At 44.1% G+C, this 25,206-nt stretch overlaps 1 protein-coding gene across 3 annotated transcripts in view; it reads right to left on the reverse strand.

Annotated features, from left to right (window-relative positions):
• Positions 1–3,127: 3,127 nt before the first annotated feature.
• myt1b (myelin transcription factor 1b) overlaps positions 3,128–25,206 on the reverse strand; it is a 140,527-nt gene continuing 118,448 nt past the window's right edge. For all 3 annotated transcript variants that reach the window (XM_078419123.1, XM_078419126.1, XM_078419125.1), the window contains 5 exons: positions 13,191–13,412; positions 11,147–11,238; positions 9,966–10,069; positions 9,069–9,212; positions 3,128–4,602 (listed from right to left, as the gene is read on the reverse strand). In XM_078419123.1, the coding sequence (XP_078275249.1) occupies positions 4,459–4,602; positions 9,069–9,212; positions 9,966–10,069; positions 11,147–11,238; positions 13,191–13,412 (706 nt within the window). In that variant the 3' untranslated portion in view covers positions 3,128–4,458. The remainder of the gene's footprint in view (positions 4,603–9,068; positions 9,213–9,965; positions 10,070–11,146; positions 11,239–13,190; positions 13,413–25,206) is intronic.

Here is a 25,206-nt window from a genome sequence, read left to right on the forward strand (position 1 = left end):
GGCCTACCTTTGTGTACAGTTCTAAAAACTCAACCTGTTTTTGCTTCGTCCTTTTTCAGTGACATATACACTACATTTTCGATTGCTTTTTTTCCCGCTGTTTCATTGATTTTTTGGCATCTGATATGAGCTTCACTATTTTTGTGCTTAAAAATCTTTTTTCTTAAACTCATTAACTGTTTTGCTTTGTCATCACGCACTCCTACTACATTAACACTGCACCACTCACCAGACAAATGGATTCCTTGTGTTCGTTCAAGTCCAAGATGACACTTGCTGCATACACTACATCCTATTTTTCTGTTTTTAACAATTAGCCAGGGATATTCTTTCTTTTTGTTTTGAGTACATTTCTTGTGTCAAACAGTCTGGAAGATCACATTTTTCAATATATTTTGAAATGTCCCCACATGCAGCAACAGGCGAAACAGCTGCATCAGTTACATGATCATTTTCAAGTAATTTTGCCTTCTTTTCTGGCTGAGTGTTTTCATTATCATTTATTTCTTCATCGATCTGAGGATACTGTCTATTAAAGTATCCCAGTATGCCCATTTTCACAGGGGTACCCAAATCTGAAATTTATAGATATTTGATAGTGATTTGATAGTGATATATAATAAAATTTGATAGTGATATATAATTGTAGGAGCCATTTATGCATGGTTTTATGAATGGCCAAGGTTTAAGCTGGAAACTGAAATCCTTACCAATGATCCGGAGGTCAAACAAGACATTGTAGTGAATGTCATTAGTAAGGATCCGTTAGATTCCACAAACTATCTAATTACTTACTTTTCATCATGGAATAGATTGAAGACTGTGGTGGCTTGGTTTCTTAAATTAAGAACAATGCTTTTGCAGTGGTCTCGTAAGAGAAAGAAAATTCGGACTGCTATGAGTAGTTTGGAAACGGATCCTGACAAGTAGAAAGTCAAGGTGGACACGAGAATATTTACCTTTAATTCAGGAACGTCAACGATGGTTGAGAGCGAGAAGGAATTTTATTCCAGGTGATATCGTTTTGGTGGTTGATTCTACTGCACCACGAGGTTCTTGGTTGATGGGCAGGATACTGGAGATTATGCCGGATGTTAAAGGTTTCGTGCGTACGGTACGACTTCAAACTAAGGACAATATTTTGGTAAGACCAATAACCAAGATATGCCTGCTTCTGGAAGGTGAAGGAGAAGATTGAAGAATTGCGAAAGAAATTTGTACGCTGATGTATATGTAATGCGTATTGTTTTGTTATTGGATGAATATTAAGCTTTTATAGCTCCTTTGATATCTATTAGTAATTGCTTCGTTATATACGCAGAACAATTAGGGGCCGGTTTGTAGGAGCCATTTATGCTTAATTCAGTTATTGTCATTGTGTTATGGCTATGTTTTAATATTTCTAGTTTATGTAATTTTTGCCTGCTTGTGGGTGTGACTTAATGCGTAATTGGGAGTGTCTAGATGGGAGGAGGCTAGTGTTTGTCGACAGAGGTTGTGGGTCAGTTTAGACTTGGAGGATGGTGAGCGTACAGTTCTTTACCATACAATACAATACAATACAATACAATATATTTTTATTGTCATTGTACCCAGGGGTACAACGAGATTGGGAATGCGCTCGCACCAGCTATATTTGTAAGAACCATACGGTAATAACTGCAAGAATTCTAGATATTGTTTGAAGAAGAAACAGTTGATAAAGTACGGAAACTGATGAATTACTCCATGATTTGTGCTACTTTAATAAAACCAATTACTGAAGAAAAGGAGTTTGGAAGATTCGTTTTGTCATATCAGGGTGCGACGTGTGCGTAAGCTATAACTACATTTCATCCCCAAGAAGTAATGGCTATCGAAGTGGGATTTCGAGATGGTATAGAAACTGCTATTACAATAATAAAATATTTCCGCTTGCACTATTGTTTTGCTAAATAAAACCACCCACTATAAAATATTCACCACTCACGATTTAGGCTGGAAAAAACTATTGGTACTACTTATTTAATTTTCTCCCCATTCATTCTAATTTAACTGAAACAACTGAGGCACAGTGGCAGAGAGGCACAGAGGCAGAGCGGCAAATAAAATAACGTGGAATAATAAAATAACGTGACTTTACCTGAGCCCGTGCTCGCGGTCCGGTCGCCCTGACAGTGAGTTTAAGAGATTCTCCCTTGAATTTTACTCAAAGGAACGCGGTGTCATTAATACATGGTCAAAACACAATTACATTTACTGAGGAATGTGGATCGATGTATTGATGACACATTGTATAACTACTACCTGTTAACTACTGGCTGTTAACAAGTGCTAACAGTGGCAGTTATCAAATCGTTTTCGTCTGAGTTGAATAAAGTGATAAATGACTGGCATCTTTCTGCAGTGCTCATTAAACCCGAGCTGGAAATTGAAAACCAGGGGAATGCCATCCCCCTGCGTCCCCCCCCCCCCCCCATTTCCACCACTGGACTGTGGCCCCTGGTTCTGGACTCCCCCAACATTAGGAACATGTTAATTGTTTTCTGTGGAGTGCTGGAGGTTGTGAGGAGACCTGATCGAAGTATAGTTACCTTCCAAGTTATCATGGGAAAATAACTGCAGATGCTGGTACAGATCGAAGGTATCACAAAATGCTGGAGTAAATCAGCAGGTCAGGCAGCATCTTGGAGAGAAGGAATGGGTGACGTTTCGGGTCGAGACCCTTCTTCAGACTGATATCAGGGGGGGCGGGACAAAGGAAGGATATAGGTGGAGACAGGAAGATAGAGGGAGAACTGGGAAGGGGGAGGGGAAGAGAGGGACAGAGGAACTGTCTAAAGTTGGAGAAGTCGATGTTCATACTACTGGGCTGCAAGCTGCCCAGGCGAAATATGAGGTGCTGTTCCTCCAATTTCCGGTGGGCCTCACTATGGCACTGGAGGAGGCCCATGACAGAAAGGTCAGGCTGGGAGTGGGTCAGACTCAGGCAGGGCGGTGCCTGGTAGGTCCCTAGTTGGCCAGGGGAGGTGTGATCTCAAGAGAAACAGATGTGGACGATTGTGGAACTGGTAGAAGGACTGGGGAAGAGGAAGTATCAGGTTGTAAGCATCAGGCTCATCAATGTTTTTTATTAGTTTTCTTTTATTTCATTATGTAGATGGAACAACAAGATGTAAGTATTTATACGAGTAAACAGTAATTTGTCTTTTAACATAGATACATACATTTGAATGCACAACCACAACAAAAATTGCACTAAAACAGTGTTTGAACAGTGCTTACTTGCGTAAATAATTACAATACCCAGCACTGCAACAGAGTTCAGTTTTTGTTTTTTTTTTCTTCTGATTTACAAACATAACTTATAAATTACATATCTTTCAGTGAGGCAAGAATGCCACGAATGCCCTGATCCCAGGTATGGCTTACCTGAGGCTTTTAAGAAATTCAAACACAGTTTAGAATCTGGAATGTGTTACTGTATATAGACGGCGGCAGGTCTCCAGTACATTGTACAGAAGTCCGTAGCTGCTCTTTCCGTTTGCAAGCACTGCCCTATAAATGAAGAGTGAAGGTCTGTTCCAAGGACTTTTCAAATGTGTCCACTGGAGAAATGATGAATTAGAACCGTAATTCTATAAACCTGCTGATGCTGTAAAAAGGCTGTAAACGTCCCATATTAAAATTCCTTGTCATTTTTGTCTTTTTTGAAACTGTTCAGATAATTCAAAGGAAGACTTCTAACTGCATCATTCCACAATACGTTTAAGTTCGCAGACTAGCTGTTTCCAAATCCAAAGTCACATAACAGACACACAGACATACAAAATAAATATACGTCATTCACAGAAAAATGGCTCTTAAGTATTACAGTAAGGACTCTTTAAATTAATTTGCTTAAATATCAAATAAATAGTCGTTAATTCATACTTTTGCTTCAGCGGTGGCAAATGTCTGAAAAATATTTTCAGTAAGATAGGAAAAAATATTAATAAAATCAGAACATTTTCTGAAAAAATTATCAAAACATGTCAGTTATAAAATATTCTCACTCCACATAAAAAGGGAATAAATCACATTAATAAAGCAATAAATAATACAATACAAAAATAAGTTGACTTGTGTTAACTTCGTAAAACAGCTTAAACTGGAGCAACATAGAAAATATTACAGCTTTTCATGCACTCCAGAAACAAGTTTTTTTTTTCAATTCAGTTTTATCTGGATTAAACACAAAGTTAAATAAATAGACAAACATTAAATAAATAGGAAGAGTCAACATACAGAATAGTTTACATATTTGCTTTCCAGATTCAATTTAAACGTAATTTTAAAATTTACACAATAATGTTACGGGCTCCTTGTTCTAAACAAGTGCAATTTCTATGTTCGTAATTGCTATAAATATTTCTAAACCAATATCAATCACAAATGTACTGTATTTACAGCTTACTTGAACAGTTCATATACAATGTTTTAGACCTGAATGCCCTTTACAGCTTGTTTAATGTTCTCCAGTAGTGCTTTATTTTCTGGGTTCTGGTAGCATTCCATATTGGTATACATATCTGTGAGCGTATTAACATAGGCGTCAAAATTCTGTTCACTGATTGGTTCCTGCTAAACAACAACAGAGACAAAAACAAGTATTAGAACGTGAGTTGAGTTGAGTTTAGTTTATTGTCACCTGTACCGAGGTGCGTTGAAAAGCTTTTGTTGCATGCGTGCTATCCAATCAGCAGATGACAATACATGACTGCAGGTGGTTTCTTGGTTCTTGGTCCTCCAAAATATTCCAAATGGAATTTAAACTGGAGGCGCTCCTCAGCTTCCGATGGGGTGCCGTTCCGAGAAACCCATCGGAAACCGAAAGTGTTGGAAGTCGAAAGGCATCGTGATACACGCGATCACGTGGCCGGGAGCGAGCGGCGGCTCGCCACGGGACGCTGGCGTTTGTACCGTCGCAAAGTCGAACTACCGCAAGTCGAAACACCGTAAGCCGGGGAGCACCTGTACAATCGAACCATCCACGGTGTACAGGTACATGATAAAGGGAATGACATGAACAATGTTTAGTGCAAGATAAAGTCCGGTTAAGTCCGATTAAAGATTATCCGAGGGTCTCCATTGAGGTAAACAGAAGCTGAGGACCGACCGCTCTCTAGTTGGTGATAGGATGGTTTAGTTGCCTGATAACAGCTGGGAAGAAACTGTCCCTGGATCTGGAGGTGTGAGTTTTCACACTTCTGTACCTCTTGCCCGATGGGAGAGGGGAGAAGAGGGAGTGACCGTGACTGTGGGAGTAACCTGTCATAAGTGACCCTATGACCATTATATGTCGTAAAGCATATGTTTTGTTTAGTTTAGTTTAGAGATACAGCGCGGAAACAGGCCCTTCGGCCCACCGGGTCCGCGCTGACCAGCGATCCCCGCACACTAACACTGCCCCACACCCACTAGGGACAATTTTTACATTTACCAAGCCAATTACCCTACAAAACCTGTGCGTCTTTGGAGTGTGGGAGGAAACCGAAAATCTCGGAGAAAACCCATGCAGATCATGGGGAGACAGCACCCGTAGTCGGGATGGAACCCGGGTCTCCGGCGCTGTAAGCGCTGTAAGGCAGCAACTCTACCGCTGCGTCACCGTGACTGCTGTTTATTGAAGGAATGAAGTAATGTACTCTTAGAATTGAGTAACTGCCTATTTCACTTGCTGGTAAAATGCATTAGTCCATGCAATATTGAACAAAATATAAAACATGAATTTGTTAGAGTAGAGGATTGATATTTAGCTCGTTAAGGTCATTACTGTTGAATTTTTAACGAGGTTTCCTTTACGGTTAGACAATAGACGATAGACAATAGGTGCAGGAGGAGGCCATTCGGCCCTTCGAGTCAGCACCGCCATTCAATGTGATCATGGCTGATCATTCTCAATCAGTGCCCCGTTCCTGCCTTCTCCCCATACCCCCTGACTCCGCTATCCTTAAGAGCTCTATCAAGCTCTCTCTTGAATGCATTCAGAGAATTGGCCTCCACTGCCTTCTGTGGCAGAAATTTGTTTGCATGTGAAAGTTCAGATAATAAAGTTTGAGCATGTCAGTCCCAGTTCAAACAAGCAAAATAATTGTAGCAGAAAGTGGATTAAAAGCCTGCATTAAAAACTCCATTAGAAGACTCGGTTTGCTGAAGGACCTGTTTCCATGCTGTCTCCATCCACACCTCATGCTGCCTCGGCAAGGCCAAGGAGCAGTCAGTCTCACCTAATCATGTATCTGTACACTGTGGACAGCTCGATTGTAATCATGTCTTGTCTTTCCGCTGACTGGATAGCGCGCAACAAAAGCTTTCCACTGTGCCTCGGTTCACGAGACAATAAACTAAACTTAACTAAGGAAACTTATGTGATCGAGCAAACTTGAATATTAAATATCATAAAATATCCATCACAGATTATAAATTCTATCACAGGTGGAATTTTTTAATAGGCCATGAGATAAAGAAGTAGGAATGAAACACTTGACGAGGATGTTGCCAGGATTTGAGGGGCTTGAGCTCTTGGGAGAGGTTGAGCAGGCGAGGACTTTATTCCTTGGAGCGTAGGAGGATAAGGGGTGATCTTACAGTGGTGTATAAAATCATGAGGGAGATAGATGCGCAGATGTTTTTTTCCCAGGGTAGGGGAATCGAGAACTAGAGGTCGTAGCTTTAAGGTGAGAGGGACAAGATTTAGACAATAGACAATAGACAAGAGACAATAGGTGCAGGAGGAGGCCATTCGGCCCTTCGAGCCAGCACCGCCATTCAATGCGATCATGGCTGATCATTCTCAATCAGTACCCCGTTCCTGCCTTCTCCCCATACCCCCTGACTCCTCTATCCTTAAGAGCTCTATCTAGCTCTCTCTTGGATGCATTCAGAGAATTGGCCTCCACTGCCTTCTGAGGCAGTGAATTCCACAGATTCACAACTCTCTGACTGAAAAAGCTTTTCCTCATCTCCGTTCTAAATGGCCTACCCCTTATTCTTAAACTGTGGCCCTTGGTTCTGGACTCCCCCAACATTGGGAACATGTTTCCTGCCTCTAACGTGTCCAACCCCTTTAACAGGAACCTGAAGGGCAAGGTTTTCACACACAGAGAGTGGTGGGTATTTGGAATGTACTGCCAGAGTAGGTCATTAAGGCAGGTACTATAACAACATTTAAAATACCTTTGGACAGGTACATGGACAGTAAAGGTTTAGAGGTGGGACTAGTGCAGGTGAGACATCTTGGTCAGCATGGGCAAGTTGGATTGAAGGGCCTGTTTCCATGCTGGATGGCTCTAAGGTGATCAATTGTTTGAAGAAACCTTTCAGCAATGTGGATGTATCCAAGAAATGAATACTGCAGTCATTCAAGTTAATTGCATTCTTGATGCTTAAAACAGCATCAAGAACCTTCTTGGAATCCGTTACTAAAAACTGCAACACTCACCGACTGAAGAGTCACCACCAGCACAAGTTTTTATGAATCACCCTCTACATTAATTGGATCGAGTCACATCGCGCGTCTGCCTCACCAAGCAGATGTTTTAAAGATTTCAGCAAAAGATAGAATCATAGAGTGATTTATTCACAAAATGCTGGAGTAACTCAGCAGGTCAGGCAGCATCTCGGGAGAGAAGGAATGGGTGACGTTTCGGGTCGAGACCAGTGCCATAGTGAGGCCCACCGGAAATTGGAGGAACAGCACCTCATATTTCGCCTGGGCAGTTTGCAGCCCGGTGGTATGAACGTCGACTTCTCCAACTTTAGATAGCTCTTCTGTCCCTCCCTTCCCCTCCTCCTTCCCAGATCTCCCTCTATCTTCCTGTCTCCACCTATATCCTTCCTTTGTCCCGCCCCCCTGACATCAGTCTGAAGAAGGGTCTCGACCCGAAACGTCACCCATTCCTTCTCTCCCGAGATGCTGCCTGACCTGCTGAGTTACTCCAGCATTTTGTGAATAAATCGATTTGCACCAGCATCTGCAGTTATTTTCTTATACGAATCATAGAGTGATACAGCGTGGAAACAGGCCATTCGGCCCAACTTACCTACACCGGCCAACATGTCCCAGCTACACTAGTCCCACCCGCCCGCGTTTGGCCCATATCCTTCCAAACCTGTCCTATCCAACTGTTTCTTAAATGTTGGGATAGACCCTGCCTCAACTACCTCCTCTTGCAGCTTGTTCCATACACCCACCACCCTCTGAGTGAAAAAGTTACCCGTCAGATTCCTATTAAATCTTTTCCCCATCACTGTAAACCTATGTCCTCTGGTCCTCGATTCACCTACTCCGGGCAAGAGACTCTGTGCATCTACCCGATCTATTCCTCTTATGATTTTATACACCTCAATAAGTGCATCCCACATCCTCCTGCGCTCCAAGGAATAGAGTCCCAGCCTGCTCAACCTCTCCCTGTAGCTCACACCCTCTAACCCTGGCAACATCATTGTAAATCTTTTCTGTACCCTTTCCAGCTTGACAGCATCTTTCCTATAACATGGTGCCCAGAACGGAACACAACACTCCAAATAAAATAATCAGAGGGTAGTTCATCTGTGGAACCCGTTGCCACATTGGGCTGTGGAGGCCAAGTCAGTGGATATTTTTTAAGGCAGAGTCAGACAGATTCTTGATTAGAACGGGTGTCAAGGGTTATGGGGAGAAGGCAGGAAAATGGGATTAGGAGGCAGAGATCAGCCATGATTGAATGGCGGAGTAGACTCGATGGGCCGAACGGCCTTAATTCTGCTCCGATAACTTGTGAATAATGTTTTCTTATGAAATATTGACTGCACTCTTGAGTGACCACAAGGTGTGGAGGAAAGAACTGCAGATGCTGGTTTAAATCGAAGATAGAAACAAAATGCTGGAGCAACTCAGCGGGACAGGCAGCGTCTCTGGAGAGAAGGAATGGGTCTGAAGAAGGGTCTCGACCCGAAAATGGGAATAGGAAGCAGAGATCAGCCATGATTGAATGGCAGACTAGACTCAATGGGCCGAATGGCCTCATTCTACTCCTATAACTTGTAAACTTGTGAAGGTGGCTTACCATTTGAGGCAGTTTGATGTCAGCAAGGCTGCGAATCAGGGCCTGACTCAACCCCGCCAGCTCTTTAAATAAGGCTTCATTCTGCTCCTCGATCACTTTATTCTCATCCTCGATAGTCTTCAAGTTTTTTTCCATGCTGGAAATCTGAACAAAGTTACTGACTGTTAATCCATTGATTCAGCAAACACGACAACACTTTAGGCTCTTCCTCTCATCTGGTTAATTAATGCAGGCGCTCCACAGCTTTCCATGGGGTTCCGTTCCCAGAAACCCCATCGCAAACTGAAAATATCGTAAGTGGAAACGCATTGAATACACGCGATCACGTGGGCGGAAGCGGGCCGCGGCTCGCCGCAGGCCGCTGCCGTTTGCACCATCGTAAAGTCGAAATATCGTAAGTCGATGCATCGTCAGTCAGGGAGCATCTGTACATGTAATTATACAACTAATCATCTCCCCTTCCGAGCGCATTATATCAAACTAAACCTTTTAAAGAATGCATGAAAGTAACAAACACTATCACCCTTTGCAAATCGGTTCAAAACCAGCTATCAAGGCAAATGCTGCCTGAAATGGGGCTTTGTGCCGTCAGTCCGGGTAGACACAGATCGCTTCCACGGAAATGAATTTATAACAAAGAAATGAAGACACTTTGCATGTGTCACTTCAAGGAAGGTTGTTACAGAGAGCTCATCCAGTCAGGGAGAGGATGTGTAAATCCCTCCCCCCCCCCACACCCCACACACACACACACACACACACACACACACACACACACACACACACACACACACACAGCCCGCGGTCGGTATCGAACCCTGATCCCTGTTGCTGTGAGGTAGTAGTGCGGACTGCTCTGTCACCACGCTGCCTGCCACTGGCCTCTGTGATCCATACCTGTGATTGCAGCTTCATCATGTTGGATTCCATCTCTGTGTTGGATTCATTCAGTTCACTGATCTCTTTGTCAAGTTGTTTAATCTCTTCATCATTTTCTATCGCTGTGAAGAAAAGAAAGTGTATTTGAGGGAGCCTAGAAAATACGCCATTCCATCTTCGACATTTCCTAAGTAAAGTGTGTTTTAAGCGACTTACACAAATGCATTAAGTACTTCTAGAAGCAAGGAACTGCACAGGCAGAGAAATCAGCCTATCAGGGAACCTCCTTGCTCCTTGTTGCCCGCATTTATTTGTCCTGTTATTTTTTCACTTCCTGTTTTTTTCTCCACTTTCCCGACTCCAACCAATTTGAAGAAGAGTCCCGACCCGAAACGTCACTTGTCCATTTTCTCCTGAGCGTCATACAGCACGAAAACAGGCCCTTCGGCCTAACGTGCCCATGCCGACCAAGATGCTCCATCTACTCTAGTCCCACCTGCCTGCGTTTGGCCCATATCCCTCTAAACCGTTCCTATCCATGTGCCTGTCCAAATGTCTTTTAAATGTTGTTATGCTACCTGCCTCAACTACCTCATCTGGCAAAACAAAACGCTGGAGTAACTCAGTGGGTCAGGCAGCATCTCTGGAGAACATGGATAGGCAATGTTTTGGGTCAGAACCCTTCTCCAGACCATTTGGTCCCAATCAAAAACGTCACCTATCCACGTTCTCCAGGAAAGCTGCCTGACCCGCTGAGTTACTCCAGCACTTTATCCTTTCCTTGGTAAACTAGCATCTGCATCTCCTTGTTTCTATCTCCCCTGGCAGCATGTTCCCTACACCCATCATCCTCTGTGTGGAAAGGTCATCCCTCAGATTCCTATTAAATCTTTCCCCTCTCATTAGAGAGTTAGATATGGCTCTTAGGGCTAACGGAATCAAGGGATATGGGGAGAAAGCAGGAACAGGGTACTGATTCTGGATGACCAGCCATGCTCATATTGAATGGTGGTGCTGGCTCGAAGGGCCGTGTGGTCTACTCCTGCAACGATTTTCTATGTTTCTCTGTTTCATCTTAAGTTGATGCATTTCAGGTATTTTCAATGACACTATAAAGCAGTGGTCAGGTAAATGGTATTTACAAGGTTTCCAGTCACAGCGGAAGATTGCATTCGATGCCGATTCCCATTGTGTCTTACCGTCACTCGCTCTGAATTTTGTAGTGAGTAGATCTTCCCCTGAGAATTTTGCTTTCTTCATGGCCAAAGTGGCTCTTGGACAACCAGAAAGACTGTAGAGAGGGACCAAAAACACAAGAGAGAACAAGTCCATTGAGTGAGTTTGATCGTACCGCAAACATTGAAAATAAAATGAGGTAAACACAAGTTTCAGCATCTGATAAACGTTTAGTCATCCGTAAAGGGTAATGGAGGCTGTGGCAGTAAATCCATAGAGGCTCGGAGAACCTTTCATCAGATTCAGACCCAAAAGGTTGTCTGTCCATTCCTTCCACAGATGCTGCCTGACCCGCTGAGTTCCTCCGGCACTTGTGTTTCCCTGAAGTTCTAACATCTGCAGTCTCTTTGAATTTAATTGAATATTTTATTGTCACATGTGGCAAGTCACAGTGAAATTCTTTGCCCACATACCGAAGGTATGCAAATAGCCACCCATAAAGGGGGCTGACAAAGTTACAAATCCCCCCCCCCCCCAAAACACACCTCCCTCACAGCGCCCCCCCCCCCCCCCTGGCCTGGGTACTTGTGTCCCTTGTGTCTCCATAAATGATCACTTTTTTATCCAAATTACTTGACTATTTATTTCCGCATTTGAATCCAATCTTAGTAAGTTAAACTGTTTGATTAAATGTGCTCAGTCTGAAGAAGGGTTTCAACCCGAAACCTCGCCCATTCCTTCCCTCCAGAGATGCTGCCTGTCCCGCTGAGATCCTCCAGCAACTTTTTATTCACAAAATGCTGGAGTAACTCAGCGGGTCAGGCAGCATCTCAGGAGAGAAGGAATGGGTGACGTTTCTGGTCGAGACCCATCTTCAGTCACCCATTCCTTCTCTCGTGAGATGCTGCCTGACCTGCTGAGTTACTCCAGCATTTTGTGAATAAATACCTTCGATTTGTACCAGCATCTGCAGTTATTTTCTTACACTCCTCCAGTAACTTGGTGTTTTTGCTCAAGATTCCCGCACTGTTGCTGTGGCAGTTTTAAGTACTGCATGTCGCACAGTAGTGCAGCTGATAGAGCCGCTGCCTCGCGGCACCAGTTCGATCCTGACCTCGGGTGCTGTCTGTGTGGAGTTTGTCCGTTCTCCTGTGACTGCGTGGATCGCAGGAGAAACCGCGGGTGAAGACCGGAAGTGCACCCGTTTCCTCCCACATCCCCAAAACATACAGGTTTGTCGGTTAATTGTCCTCCGTAAACTGTCCCTAGTGTGTGTAGGATAGTGCTGGTGCACCTTTGATTGCTGGTCGGCGTGGGCTCGATGGGCCAAAGGGCCTGTTTCCGCACTATGTCACTAAAGTCTACAGACCACATGGGTTTCCGCCCATGTCCTGAAGTCGTGCGGGTTAATTGGCCTTCTGTAAATTGTACCTGGTGTGTCGGGAGTGGATGAACAAGTGGGATATATATATATATATATATATATATATATAAACGTAGAACTAGTGTGAGCGGGTGATCGATGGTCGGTGTGGACTCGGTGGGTGGGCTGATGGACCTGTTTCTGTGCTGTTTCTCTCAGTCAATTCAATGAGAGTGATCAGCCATGATCGCATTGAATGGCGGTGCTGGCTCGAAGGGCTGAATGGCCTACTCCTGCACCTATTGTCTATTGTCTATTGTCTATTGAATGTAGGACAGTGTTTTATATACCAGGTGCTCCTCGACGTACGATGGGGTTATGTTCCGATAAACCCATGGTAAATAGAAAATATCGTAAGGCGGAAATGCATGTAATACACCTAACCTAGCGAACATCAGGGCCATGGCAGCTGGCAACCGTGGCTGACTGGGAGCTGTGGCTCGCTGCCGCGATCCAGCATACCGCGTGAGACACTGCCAGTCTGAGCAGCGGACAGGTCTGCCAGCCCCGGGGAGAGCCCGGGAAAAGATCAGCATTCAAAATTTGAAGTACGCTTTCTACTGAACGTGCATCGCTTCTGCGCCATCGTAAAGAGTGGCAATACGGTGAAGTCGAGGCACCGCAAGTCGGGGAGCATCGTGTACCTTCTATGTGTAAGGAAACTGCCATTGGCATGGCCGGAGCCATCGCACCCTGGGGTTGGACAGGCCGGCCCGTCTCCTTTCAAGGGCTTCCAGTTAAAGGGCGAGCCATTGTGGAATCCTTCCTTCTGTCGACGGGCAGCCAAGGGGCATCCGGACGCACTGCGATGCGATGCGTACTTGCCACTGACGTGCCCCAGCCCGTCGCATCCAGGAACTGGACACCTGAAGGGAAAACAGACACTTGATGCCACTGGCTACTTGCTCCCATTGCACACAACATAGGATGAAAGGCAGAAACGTCATCATCACAATTCAAAGGCATGTTCGCAAACGCAAGCAAAACGCAAATGTAAACAAAAAGGTCTGCAGGCAGAAAAAAAGACACAAAGTGCTGGAGTAACTCAGCGGGTCAGGCAGCGTCTCTGGAGAACACGGACAGGTGACATTTTGGGTCAGGTTTAAAGAAGGATCCATAACTCGAAACATCATCTATCAACGTTGAAACGAGGAACTGCAGATGCCGGTTAATAGAGAAAAGGACCCAAAGTGCTGGAGTAACTCGGCCAGTCAGGCAGCTTCTCTGGAGAACACGGACAGGTGATACACAAAAGGACACAAAGTGTTGGAGTAACTCAGTGGGTAGGCTGCTGACGTTTAGGTTTCTAGTTTAGTTTACATTATTATTGTCATGTGTACCGAGGGACAGTGAAAAACATTTTGTCGGGTTGAAAGTCCGATTAAAGATCAATGAGGTAGATGGAAATAAGGTCAGGACCTATACATCAGGAGGTGCAGATCCAGAGCAAGCAAGATCATGAGGGACCCCTGCCACCCCAGTAACGGACTGTTCCAGATGCTACGGTCAGGCAAACGCCTCCGCTGTCACGCTGTGAAAACGGAGAGGATGAGACGGAGCTTCTTCCCACAGGCCATCAGGACTGTCAACTTTGATAACCCCAGAGACTAAATTTTTGTCGACACTTTTTGTGCTATGTTTAGTAACTTATTAACTTTATTTATATGCTGTAACTGTAATTCTTTTTGTGCACAACCCGCAGGCATTGCCACTTTCATTTCACTGCACATCGAGTATGTGTATGTGACAAATAAATTTGACTTGACTTGACTATAGCTGATGATAGGATGGTTCAGTTGCCTGATAACAGCTGGGAAAAACTATTCCACGCTGTCTGGAAGTTTGTGTTTTCAAACTTCTTTACCTCTTGCCTGATGGGAGAGGGGAGAAGAGGGAGTGACCAACATCAGACTATATTATATGTAAAAAAGGGCGAGTCTCGACCCAAAATGTCACCTCTCCATGTTCTCCAGAGATGCTGCCTGACCTGCTGAGTTACTTTTGTGTATTAACCAGCATCTGTAATTCCTTGTTTCTACATTGATAGACGATATTTCGGGTTGAGCTCTTTGAATGGGATGTGTGATGTATATGCATGAGACATGCAATGTCAGTAATGATGTAAATCAGCCAATATTTTTGAGTCTGAAGAAGGGTCTCGACCTGAAACGTCACCCATTCCTTCTCTCCAGAGATGCTGCCTGTCCCGTTGAGTTGCTCCTCCATTTTGTGTCCACCTTCGATTTAAACCAGCAGCTGGAGTTATCTTTCCTACACATTCCTAAATATTTTTTACATTTACATAGTGGCAAATTCTTTCGAGCTGCTTTAAAAAAGTGTTCAGCTTTTAGCCCCGTTTTTAAATAAAACAGTTAGCGTCTCTACCAAATGCAATTTTTAACAACATAAATACGGACAGGTTTCATTTCCACATCTTAAGTCATAATTTGTGGGCAAGTGGGATGAAGTTTGTTTGTTTAGGCAAAAAAATGCAGCTGCTGGTTTAAATCGAAGGTAGACACAAAATGCTGGAGAAACTCAGCGGGTCAGGCAGCATCTCTGGAGAGAAGGAATGGGTGATGTTTCGGGTCGAGATCCTTCTTTAGACTGATGTCAGGGGAGGGGGCGGGACAAAGATAGGATGTGGTAGGAGAGATTAGTGGGGGAACTGGGAAGGGGGAGGGGAAAGAGAGGGACAGAGGAACTATCTGAAGTTAGAGAAGTCAATGTTCATACCGCTGGGGTGTTTAGTTTGTTTGTTTAGTATATTGTCACGTGTTCTGAGGTACAGCGAAAAGCTTTTTTGTAGTGTGCGACCCAGTCAGCGGAAAGACTGTACATGATTACAGTGTAGATGGGGCATTGTGATCGGCAGGGAGGTGTCGGGCCGAAGCGCCTGTTTCCGTGCTGTGTGACTCTCTATAACTCTGTTCTTTTGAGCTTCTTTAAAACAAAATATGTTCTATGTTTAGCTCTGTTTCTAAATGAAGCAGTTAGTGTCTCCACCAAATGCAATTTTTTTGACAAAAACAGTGATAGTTTTCATCTTCACAGCTCGGGTGATAAATTAACAGTGAAGATCGTATGCTCTTTCTAAAACTCACTGGATTCCATTCCACTGATTTAATGGGAACTAACCGCTCTGTATTTTCATGCTTATTTTAAATGTATGACTTTAGTGTGGTGGTAAACCAAAAAAATAGATAAAGTATCGTCTCGTTATACAATAATCTGAATAACATATGGTGGATAATGAAGCTCCCACAGTTTGGACAAGATCGGTAGAGTTGCTGTCACACTGCATCAGAAACCCGGGTTCGATCCTGACCTCGAGTGAAACCGGAGCATCCGGAGAAAACCCACGCAGTCACAGGGAGAACGTACAAACTCCACACAGGCAGCACCTGAGGTCAGGATCGAACTCGGGTCTCTAGCGCTGTAAGGCAGCAACTCTACCTGCTGCACCACAACTCTACCTGCTGCACCACAACTCTACCCGCTGGGCTGGTTCACTGAGGTGTCAGGTCAATGGTAGCCACCAAGATGATGATGATGATCCTGGATGATATAATCTGGGAAGCATGCTGTTGAACGTCAACGAGAGGGGGTTTCACTTGTCAGGGATGGACAATGCAGGGGTTTACGTGGCATGCACGGAAGAGCCACGATTGCATGATGTCCACGCACTGTTGCAACGGGGAGATCGTCGCATTATCCGAGGGATTGTGATGGGAAAGGACACTGTGTGATCACCAGTAAACAATCAATGCACAGTCCACGTCATAATGAGCGGTTCGTAGAAGGGGGGTTATTAACAAGGCGAGCCGAGATGTTTGGGCAAGGCCTGAAAAAGTCCCGAAGAGAAATCCTGGGGCTGGGATCAATAGGCAATAGGTGCAGGAGTAGGACATTAGGCCCTTCAAGCCAGCACCGTCATTGGCTTGCATTAACTACAATCGTTTTCCTTTCTGCAACGCGCAACTCCAAAACGATACACTTATTTAGGAAGGGGCTGCACGGCGCCGGAGACCCGGATTCCATCCTGACCCTGGGTGCTGTCTGTGTGGAGTTTGCATGTTCTCCATGTGAGCGTGTCAGTTCCCTACAGGTGCTCCTGTTTCCTCCCAAAACCCAAAGACTTGCGGGTTTGTAGGTTAATCGGCCCCCCTGTAAATTGCCTCTGGTGTGTGTGGACTAGATGGGAAAGTAGGACAACATAGAACGAGTGCAAGCAGGTGGTTGACGGTCAGCATGGACTCAGTGGGCTGAAGGGCCTGTTTCCCTGCTGCATCTCTCAATCAATCAAAATGGGAAGTCAAAATTGCTAGTTTTATTGCACTACTTTAACCTGACAGTTCCAGCATAAATTATGTTATTAGATTTAAGTCATAAGTCACAGTGAACTCAATTAAAGTAATGTTGTGTTGCAGTCAAGTCCGCAAACATATTGTCCTGTCAGGAGCCAATCTTATTATTTTGTTTTACTTAATCAACTCATTTTCTAAGCATCGAAATGATATATTTTTCAGATTTATGACTTCACCATAAACACAGGGGATAGTTGGACTGATTGATCTTGGAACAGAGAGTGCTTCATTTGTATGGCCTGTTTGAGTTAGTTTCCACAGGAGACATCAGGCAGATTTAGATAACCACGCTGCTTGTAAATTTACAAAATCAATCTCTGGAGAAGCCATTGTGAAGGGATTTGGATTTTTGGGGACGGTAGATTCAAAGTAGTGAGTGGCAACTGAAGAGGGTGGGTGTTCTGCAGTGGCAGCAGAAAAGTTAGGATTAGTTAGTTTCGTTACTTTAGTTTATTGGTATGTGTAGACAATTGTCATGTGTCAAGAGTTCGGTTTAGCTCTTGGGGCTAACGGATTCAAGGGATGTGGGGAAAAAGCAGGAACAGGGTACTGATTTTGGATGATCGGCCATGATCATATTGAACTGGCCCCCATAGCAGAAGTGTCCGGGGCTGGAAACTGGAAGTGTCCTGAGCTAATTCTGCTACCACCATCGTCTACTGTACAAGTGATGGCCCCCACTGATTGTCACCAGAAACCCGCGCCCTTTACAGGACGAACGATGACAGCGATGTAACATTTGGAACACAGAAGACGGACACGAAAGAAGATCACATTGAATGGCGGTGCTGGCTAGAAGGGCCGAATGGCCTACTCCTGCACCTATTTTCTGTGCTTCTATGTTTCTATGTACAGAGAAAAACTTTTTGTTGCGTGCTAAGCAGTCAGCGGAAAGAATACACATGATTACAATGGGGACATCCAGCGTCTACAGATGCAGGATAAAGGGAATAACGTTTAGTGCAAGATCAAGGTCACGCCTCAATCAAGGCTGACAAAGGTGATGCAGATAGAGACCTTTGTGGCCTTCCTGCATCCACCATCTGCAATGTGATTACAATTAGCAGGGGCATGGATTCTGGTCAGTTCCTACAGGAAGTGGATATTCACATTCCACTGGAGTAACTCAGCAGGTCAGGCAGCATCTCAGGAGAGAAGGAATGGGTGACGTTTTGGGTCAAGACCCTTCTTCAGACTGATGTCAGGGGGGCAGGACAACTTTGTCTCGACCCGAAACGTCACCCATTCCTTCTCTCCTGAGATGCTGCCTGACCTGCTGAATTACTCCAGCATTTTGTGAATAAATACCTTCGATTTGTACCAGCATCTGCAGTTATTTTCTTTCACATTCCACTGACTTATTGATTGAGCGGATTAAAGGACACAGCATGGAAAGGCAGCCCACTGAGTCCAGGCCAACCACCCATCACTCATTCACACTCGTTCTATCTTAATGCCACTTTTGCATCCACTCCCTGCACACTAGGGGCAATTTACAGAGGGCCAATTAACCTACAAACCCGCGTATTCAAACTTGACACGTCCAGTTTCCGAAATTTCCATTCAAACATAGCGTCATAAAGCTCAGAAAAAGACCCTTCAGCCGAATTCGTCCATGCTAAGCAAAATGCCCCACCTAAGCTAGTCCCATTTGACCGTGTTTGGCCCACATTCCTCTAAACTTTCCCTAGCCATGGCATTTAGAAACATAGAAACATAGAAAATAGGTGCAGGAGGAGGCCATTCGGCCCTTTGAGCCAGCACCGCCATTCATTGTGATCATGGCTGATCATCCACAATCAGTAACCTGTGCCCAACTTCTCCCCATATCCCTTGATTCCACTAGCCCCTAGAGCTCTATCTAACTCTCTCTTAAATTCATCCAGTGATTTGGCCTCCACTGCTCTCTGTGGCAGAGAATTCCACAAATTCACAACTCTCTGGGTGAAAAAGTTCCTTCTCACCTTAGTTTTAAATGCCCCCCCCCTTTATTCTACGACTGTGTGGCCCCTGGTTCTGGACCCCCCCAGTACTGGGAACATTTTTCCTGCATCTAGCTTGTCCAGTCCTTTTATAATTTTACATGTCTCTAGAAGATCCCCTCTCATCCTTCTGAACTCCAATGAATACAAGCCTAGTCTTTTCAATCTTTCCTCATATGACACTCCCACCATCCCAGGGATTAATCTCGTGAACCTACGTTGCACTGTACTAAATGTAATCATTGTACCTGTCCCAAATACTTCCTCTTGCAGCTTGTTCTATATACCCACCAACCTCTGTGTGAAAGGATATTGTGCAAAACATTTTTGCATATTGCTTAATATAGACCATGCCACAAAAAAAATGAAAACACAACTGTTATAAAACTTGCTTTTAGGAATATTCACTAAATATTTAAGAGCCGTAAGAAGAATACTGGTGAAAGTGTTATTAATCAAAATAATATAGCATTTTAAATTGGAATGTCCTTTGAATAACAATTTTAAATAAGCAAAAATGACTTACAAAAAGTATACAAGATTGAGATATAAATCGTAAAGTAAATTGATCTCACTCCTTTCAGCACCAGACCCGATGGGGTCAATTTTGGCCAAAAGTTCCAATTTAACTGAGGAGCTTCTAACAAATGAAGTGTAACTCGAGTAAACTCTCTACAATGCCCATTACGCCCAGCAGACATTGGCAGTTCTGTGGCAGGCTTGGCTTCTACACACATGTCCTCAACATTAGTCTAATAATCTCAGAGAAAAAAACCCGATTTAAACTGGACTCAATTAGGATCAAAATTCTGCGATTTAATCACTAATTGTGCCTATATTAAGGAGAACTGAGCTGGGAAATACAGTGACAGGCGCATTTGTTGAAGAACTACTGGATGGGTGAGCACAAGAATCATGTAAACAGGCACTCTGTGGGTTTGTAGGTTAATTGGTCTGCTTGTGTGTAGGGGGGTGGGTGAGAAAGAGGGATAACACAGAACTAGTGCGAACCCCTGTCTCTGAAGTACCGTGAACTGCTAGAAACTTAAATAAGATATTTACAATTAACAAAGAAGTCAAATGAACTCTTTCAGGACAGAGGCACACATCCCAAAAGAGCACGCTTCACCTGCAATGTTCTCGGAATTTTGTCCGGATTAAAGGAGGTGCCAGACCATCGGGTGCTGGAAAATCGGTGGGTGGACTTGTGTGTATATCTACATACATACATATGTGTATATATACATGTGTGTGTGTGTGTATGTGTGTATATTTCTCTCTCTCTCTCTCTCTGTATATATACATGTGTGTGTGTGTGTGTGTGTCTATATATGTATTATGTATATATATCTGTGTGTGTGTGTATGCATATATATATATGTGTTGTTAAATATATATATATTCTTTGTTAATTGTTAATACTTTAAGTTTCTAGCAGTCCATGGAGCTTTAGAGACACGGATATATATATATATATCTATATAGATATTTGTGTGTGTGTGTGTGTGTGTGTGTGTGTGTGTGTGTGTGTGTGTGTGTGTGTGTGTGTGTGTGTGTGTCTCTCTCTTAGAACATGGTGTGGTGAGGTGGAAAATTTAATTCAGACGCTAACTTTATGACCTGTTGCAGATATTAAATGACCTCCATTGTGCTGCTAGATAGAGCTCTTAAGGATAGCGGAGTCAGGGGGTATGGGGAGAAGGCAGGAACGGGGTACTGATTGAGAATGATCAGTCATGATCACATTGAATGGCGGTGCTGGCTCGAAGGGCCGAATGGCCTCCTCCTACACCTATTGTCTATTGTCTATTGGATAACATTCAGAGAATGTCAGATTTCTATGCAGTGGCGCTGCAGAGGGTTTCCTTGTCTGGTTCACAAGATCTTGTGGCCCCAGAAGATTCTGCTTAATCCAATACCCGGACAGTTTTACTGGAGAAGCCTGAAACTACTTCGTGCATCGGACAGAAAAGGTTTAAATGGTTTCAAAAAACCCAGCAGTATTCTCTGGCAAGGTGCGAATGAATCTGCATTCCTGTGTGTGGGCAAAGCAATTTATAATGACAATAAAATGTATAAAAGGATGGCAGTGAAATGGGTTCCAAATTATACCCCCCCCCGCAACTTTGAACAAGATCTTTACCAGAATAGTCCACTTACATATATAATAAAAAACCTGCAATCAGAAAAGCTAAACTTGTTATATTCAGCATCTGGTGTAAACTGTTCCTTTAGCATGCACAAGATAATTGATTAATTAAACAGCAGTCCCCTGATATAAAATGCAGTGAGAGCTTCAACTGGGAAAGAAGCTGTTAAACATTGCTCTTCCAGCTGTTTCCCCTCCTAGAAGGTACAGAGCAATATATATTCAGATAAAAGCACGTGGAGCTACCGAGTCCATCGTTTTAACGCATCGTCTTTTAGCCCCAACTAACACACGGCAACGTTTCCAATGTTTTGCTAAGGTTAGCCAAAATGATACGAGTCAAGAAAGTTCACAGCGCCAGAGACCCAAGTTCGATCCTGACCTCAGGTGGAACCGAGCTGAGAGAGAGTGAAATGTGTATTTGTTGATGTACCTGTTAGATGTTACCTTTTCATATCTCTTGTTTTCCCTCTCCCCTGACTCTCAGTCTGAAGAAGGGTCTCAACCCCGAAACGTCACCTATTCCTTTTCTCCAGAGATGCTGCCTGTCCCGCTGAGTTACGCCAGCTTTTTGTGACTGTCTTTGTCCATATGATATTGGGTGATGACCATCATGTTCACTCATTGACATGAGGGGTTTTTAGGTTAATCATCCTCTGTAAATCACCCCTAGTGTGTAGGGGCACTAAAAGCTGGAGTGACTCAGTGGGACAGGCTGCATCTCTGGAGAGAAGGAATGGGTGACGTTTCACCCAACAAACAACTAACAATGGCCCGTTTCCTTTATCATCGTTACATTCTTTGCATATCTTTCATTCGTTGTTCTTTATCTCTTTACATCACGCCTTTGAGGGCGTGCAGCGTAGGTTTACTAGGTTAATTCCCGGAATGGCGGGACTGACATATGTTGAAAGACTGGAGCGACTAGGTTTGTATACACTGGAATTTAGAAGGATGAGAGGGGATCTTATCGAAACATATAAGATTATTAAGGGGTTGGACATGTTAGAGGCAGGAAACATGTTCCCAATGTTGGGGGAGTCCAGAACCAGGGGCCACAGTTTAACAATAAGGGGTAGGCCATTTAGAACAGAGATGAGGAAAAACATTTTTAGTCAGAGAGTTGTGAATCTGTGGAATTCTCTGCCTCAGAGGGCAGTGGAGGCCAATTCTCTGAATACATTCAAGAGAGAGCTAGATAGAGCTCTTAAGGATAGCGGAGTCAGGGGGTATGGGGAGAAGGCAGGAACGGGGTACTGATTGAGAATGATCAGCCATGATCACATTGAATGGCGGTGCTGGCTCGAAGGGCCGAATGGCCTCCTCCTGCACCTATTGTCTATTGTCTATTGTCTATCATCTTCTATAATCTCTTGTTTCCCTTTCCCGTGACTTTCAGCCTAAAGATGGATCGCGACCCGAAACGTCACCCATTCCTTCTCTCCAGGGATGCTGCCTGTCCCGCTGAGTTACTCCAGCTTTCTGTGTCTATCTTCGGTTTAAACCAGCATCTGCAGTTCCTTCATACACTTAGTGTGTAGGGAGTGGATGCAAAAGTGGAATAACATAGAACTAGTGTGATCGGGTGATCGATCGGACTCGGAGGGCCAATGATTCTCTTTCCATTCTGCATCTTTAACCTTAACTAAATTGCATGGAGAATATATTTGGCACTGTTTTCAGATTTCATGTCCTTTTTCAAAGTGAGTTAAGGGTGATTTTGGGCAAAAACATGCAACCGTGAGTTAGCTTAGAAAGTCAGATTTACACTTTAAACTTTCGAGATACATCACGCAACCAGGCCCTTCGGCCCACCGAGTCCGTGCTGACCAGCGATCACCTCGTACACTAGCACTGTCCTACACAAAATTTTACCCAAGCCAATTAACCCACCAAACCTGCACATCATTGGAGTGTGGGAGGAAACCGGAGCACCCGGAGTAAACCCACGCAGGTCACAGGGAGAACGTACAAACTCCGTACAGGCAGCAACCGTAGTCAGGAACGAACCCGGGTCTCTGGCGCTGTAAGGCAGCAACTCTACCGCTGCGCCACCGTGCTGCACCCCAGTGGGAGGTCAAAAGCCCATTTTATGCCCCCATCACTACCAGTCTTACTCTAACTGTCTGTGTTTTTCCTGTTAATCTTGTTATTACAGGGTATTTATTTCACAAAATGCTGGAGTAACTCAGCGGGTCAGGCAGCATCTCAGGAGAGAAGGAATGGGTGACGTTTCGGGTCGAGACCCTTCTTCAGACTTGTTATTACATGGTGTCAAATCACACCTTGTTTAACTCTGTGGGGGAAAGATTTTGAGGTGCCACTGCTAAACTATAAAGTTTATACACGTTGACGCGAGGTTTTCACCCACCGAAAGGCTAAGCGTTTGAGATTCAGACGTGCCATTGCTCCTAATTGCTCAATTTGAGGCTCCAACCGACACATTTTATTGCAGTAACATAAACATGTCGGTTCAGTTTATGGCATATTATTCAAAGGTTCAAATTGGAAATCAAGAAATAATTTTCAAAATGAGATTCCGAAACCTAATGAACCTGCAAACTAAGATTGTAACCATGGGGAAAATAATCAACAAAGTGACTTTTCATCTAGTACGCAGTGCATTTATAAAGATGCAGCTGCAAAGCTGTCAATCAGTGTGGTCTATTCGGTTTAATGAATTTTTACGATATAAGCAACAAAAAAAAAAATGAACTGCCCAACGAAAAACCACTTGATATAAATATTCTGGATAATAGTACATCAATAGGTGTTTTATCCTGTACATTAGATAAACCTCTTCAGGAATATAATTTTCTGAGAAGTGTTTAGTGATGCAGTTTAGCAACGCTATCAGAATAATTCTAAATTGAATTTTAATAATGACATTCATCTATCAGGAGGGTGTGTGTAAATTCAGGATCGGAGCCTCGAATCAGTTATTAACCACTGCCATTAAATTGTGAATATGTTGGTGTGAAGGTCACATTAATGGTACTCCCATTACATTATCATCAAGTGTGCAGACGCACACCATAGCAATCTAAAAAAGGTGAACCCAGCATAAATGAAAGCTGCAGTTGAATAGCAGAGCCAGCATATCTTGGCACAAATGCGTTTATTATGGAACCATTTCACCTGAACTATTAGAACAGGTCTTTCTGCAGCGATTGATTTGATGAGAATTTGGTGTTGGGCAAATTTGATTGCATTGCAGACACTTTGAGAGCAGAAACTCAGCTTGCACAGACGGGAGCAGCGACGTTTACTGCTTCAGAGATGTTTGGCTTCATAATAATCAAGGAAATCTTTCTGCCTTCGTCTGAAACGGCGCTAGGTCACGTAAATAAGTATTCAACCCCTTCACCAAGAAGTATTCTGAAGGGTGGAGTAGTGTTCGGGTCACATGGCGCAGCGGGTAGATCCGCTGCCTCACAACGCAAGAGACCCAGGTTCGATCCTGACTGCGGGTGCTGTCTGTGTGGGGCTTGCACGTTCTCCCCTGTGACGGAGTGGGTTTCCTCCGGGTGCTCCGGTTTCCTCCCACATCCCACAGACGTGCGGGTTTGTAGGTTAACTTGCCCTCTGTAACTTTAGATTTAGATTTAAAGATACAGCGCGGAAACAGGCCCTTCGGCCCACCGAGTCCGCGCCGCCCAGCGATCCCCGCACATTAACACTATCCTACACACACTAGGGCCAATTTTTACATTTACCCAGTCAATTAATCTACAAACCTGTATGCCTTTGGAGTGTGGGAGGAAACAGAATATCTCGGAGAAAACCCACGCAGGTCACAGGGAGAATGTACAAACTCCGTACAGACGGCGCCCGTAGTCAGGATCGAACCTGAGTCTCAGGCACTGCATTCGCTGTAAGGCAGCAACTCTACCGCTGCGCCACCGTGCCGCCATAACTTGCCCCCCTAGTGTGTAGGGAGTGCACGTGAAAGTGGGAGAACATGGAACTAAGGTGACCGTTTATCAGCGGTAATGTTGGTCAGAGGTTGCAATTCCTTATTCCATTCTATGTATAATGGAGAGATTGTTGATCAAAGGGGAATAAATATAACACGTAATAATGCAATTACATATGCGGGGAGGAATTGGATCAATTGGATCAATCCCGATGGAATTGGATCATGGCAAGGCAGATGAGATTA

Source organism: Rhinoraja longicauda, chromosome 22 (genome assembly GCF_053455715.1).
Source record: "Rhinoraja longicauda isolate Sanriku21f chromosome 22, sRhiLon1.1, whole genome shotgun sequence".
Taxonomy (NCBI): domain Eukaryota; kingdom Metazoa; phylum Chordata; class Chondrichthyes; order Rajiformes; family Arhynchobatidae; genus Rhinoraja; species Rhinoraja longicauda.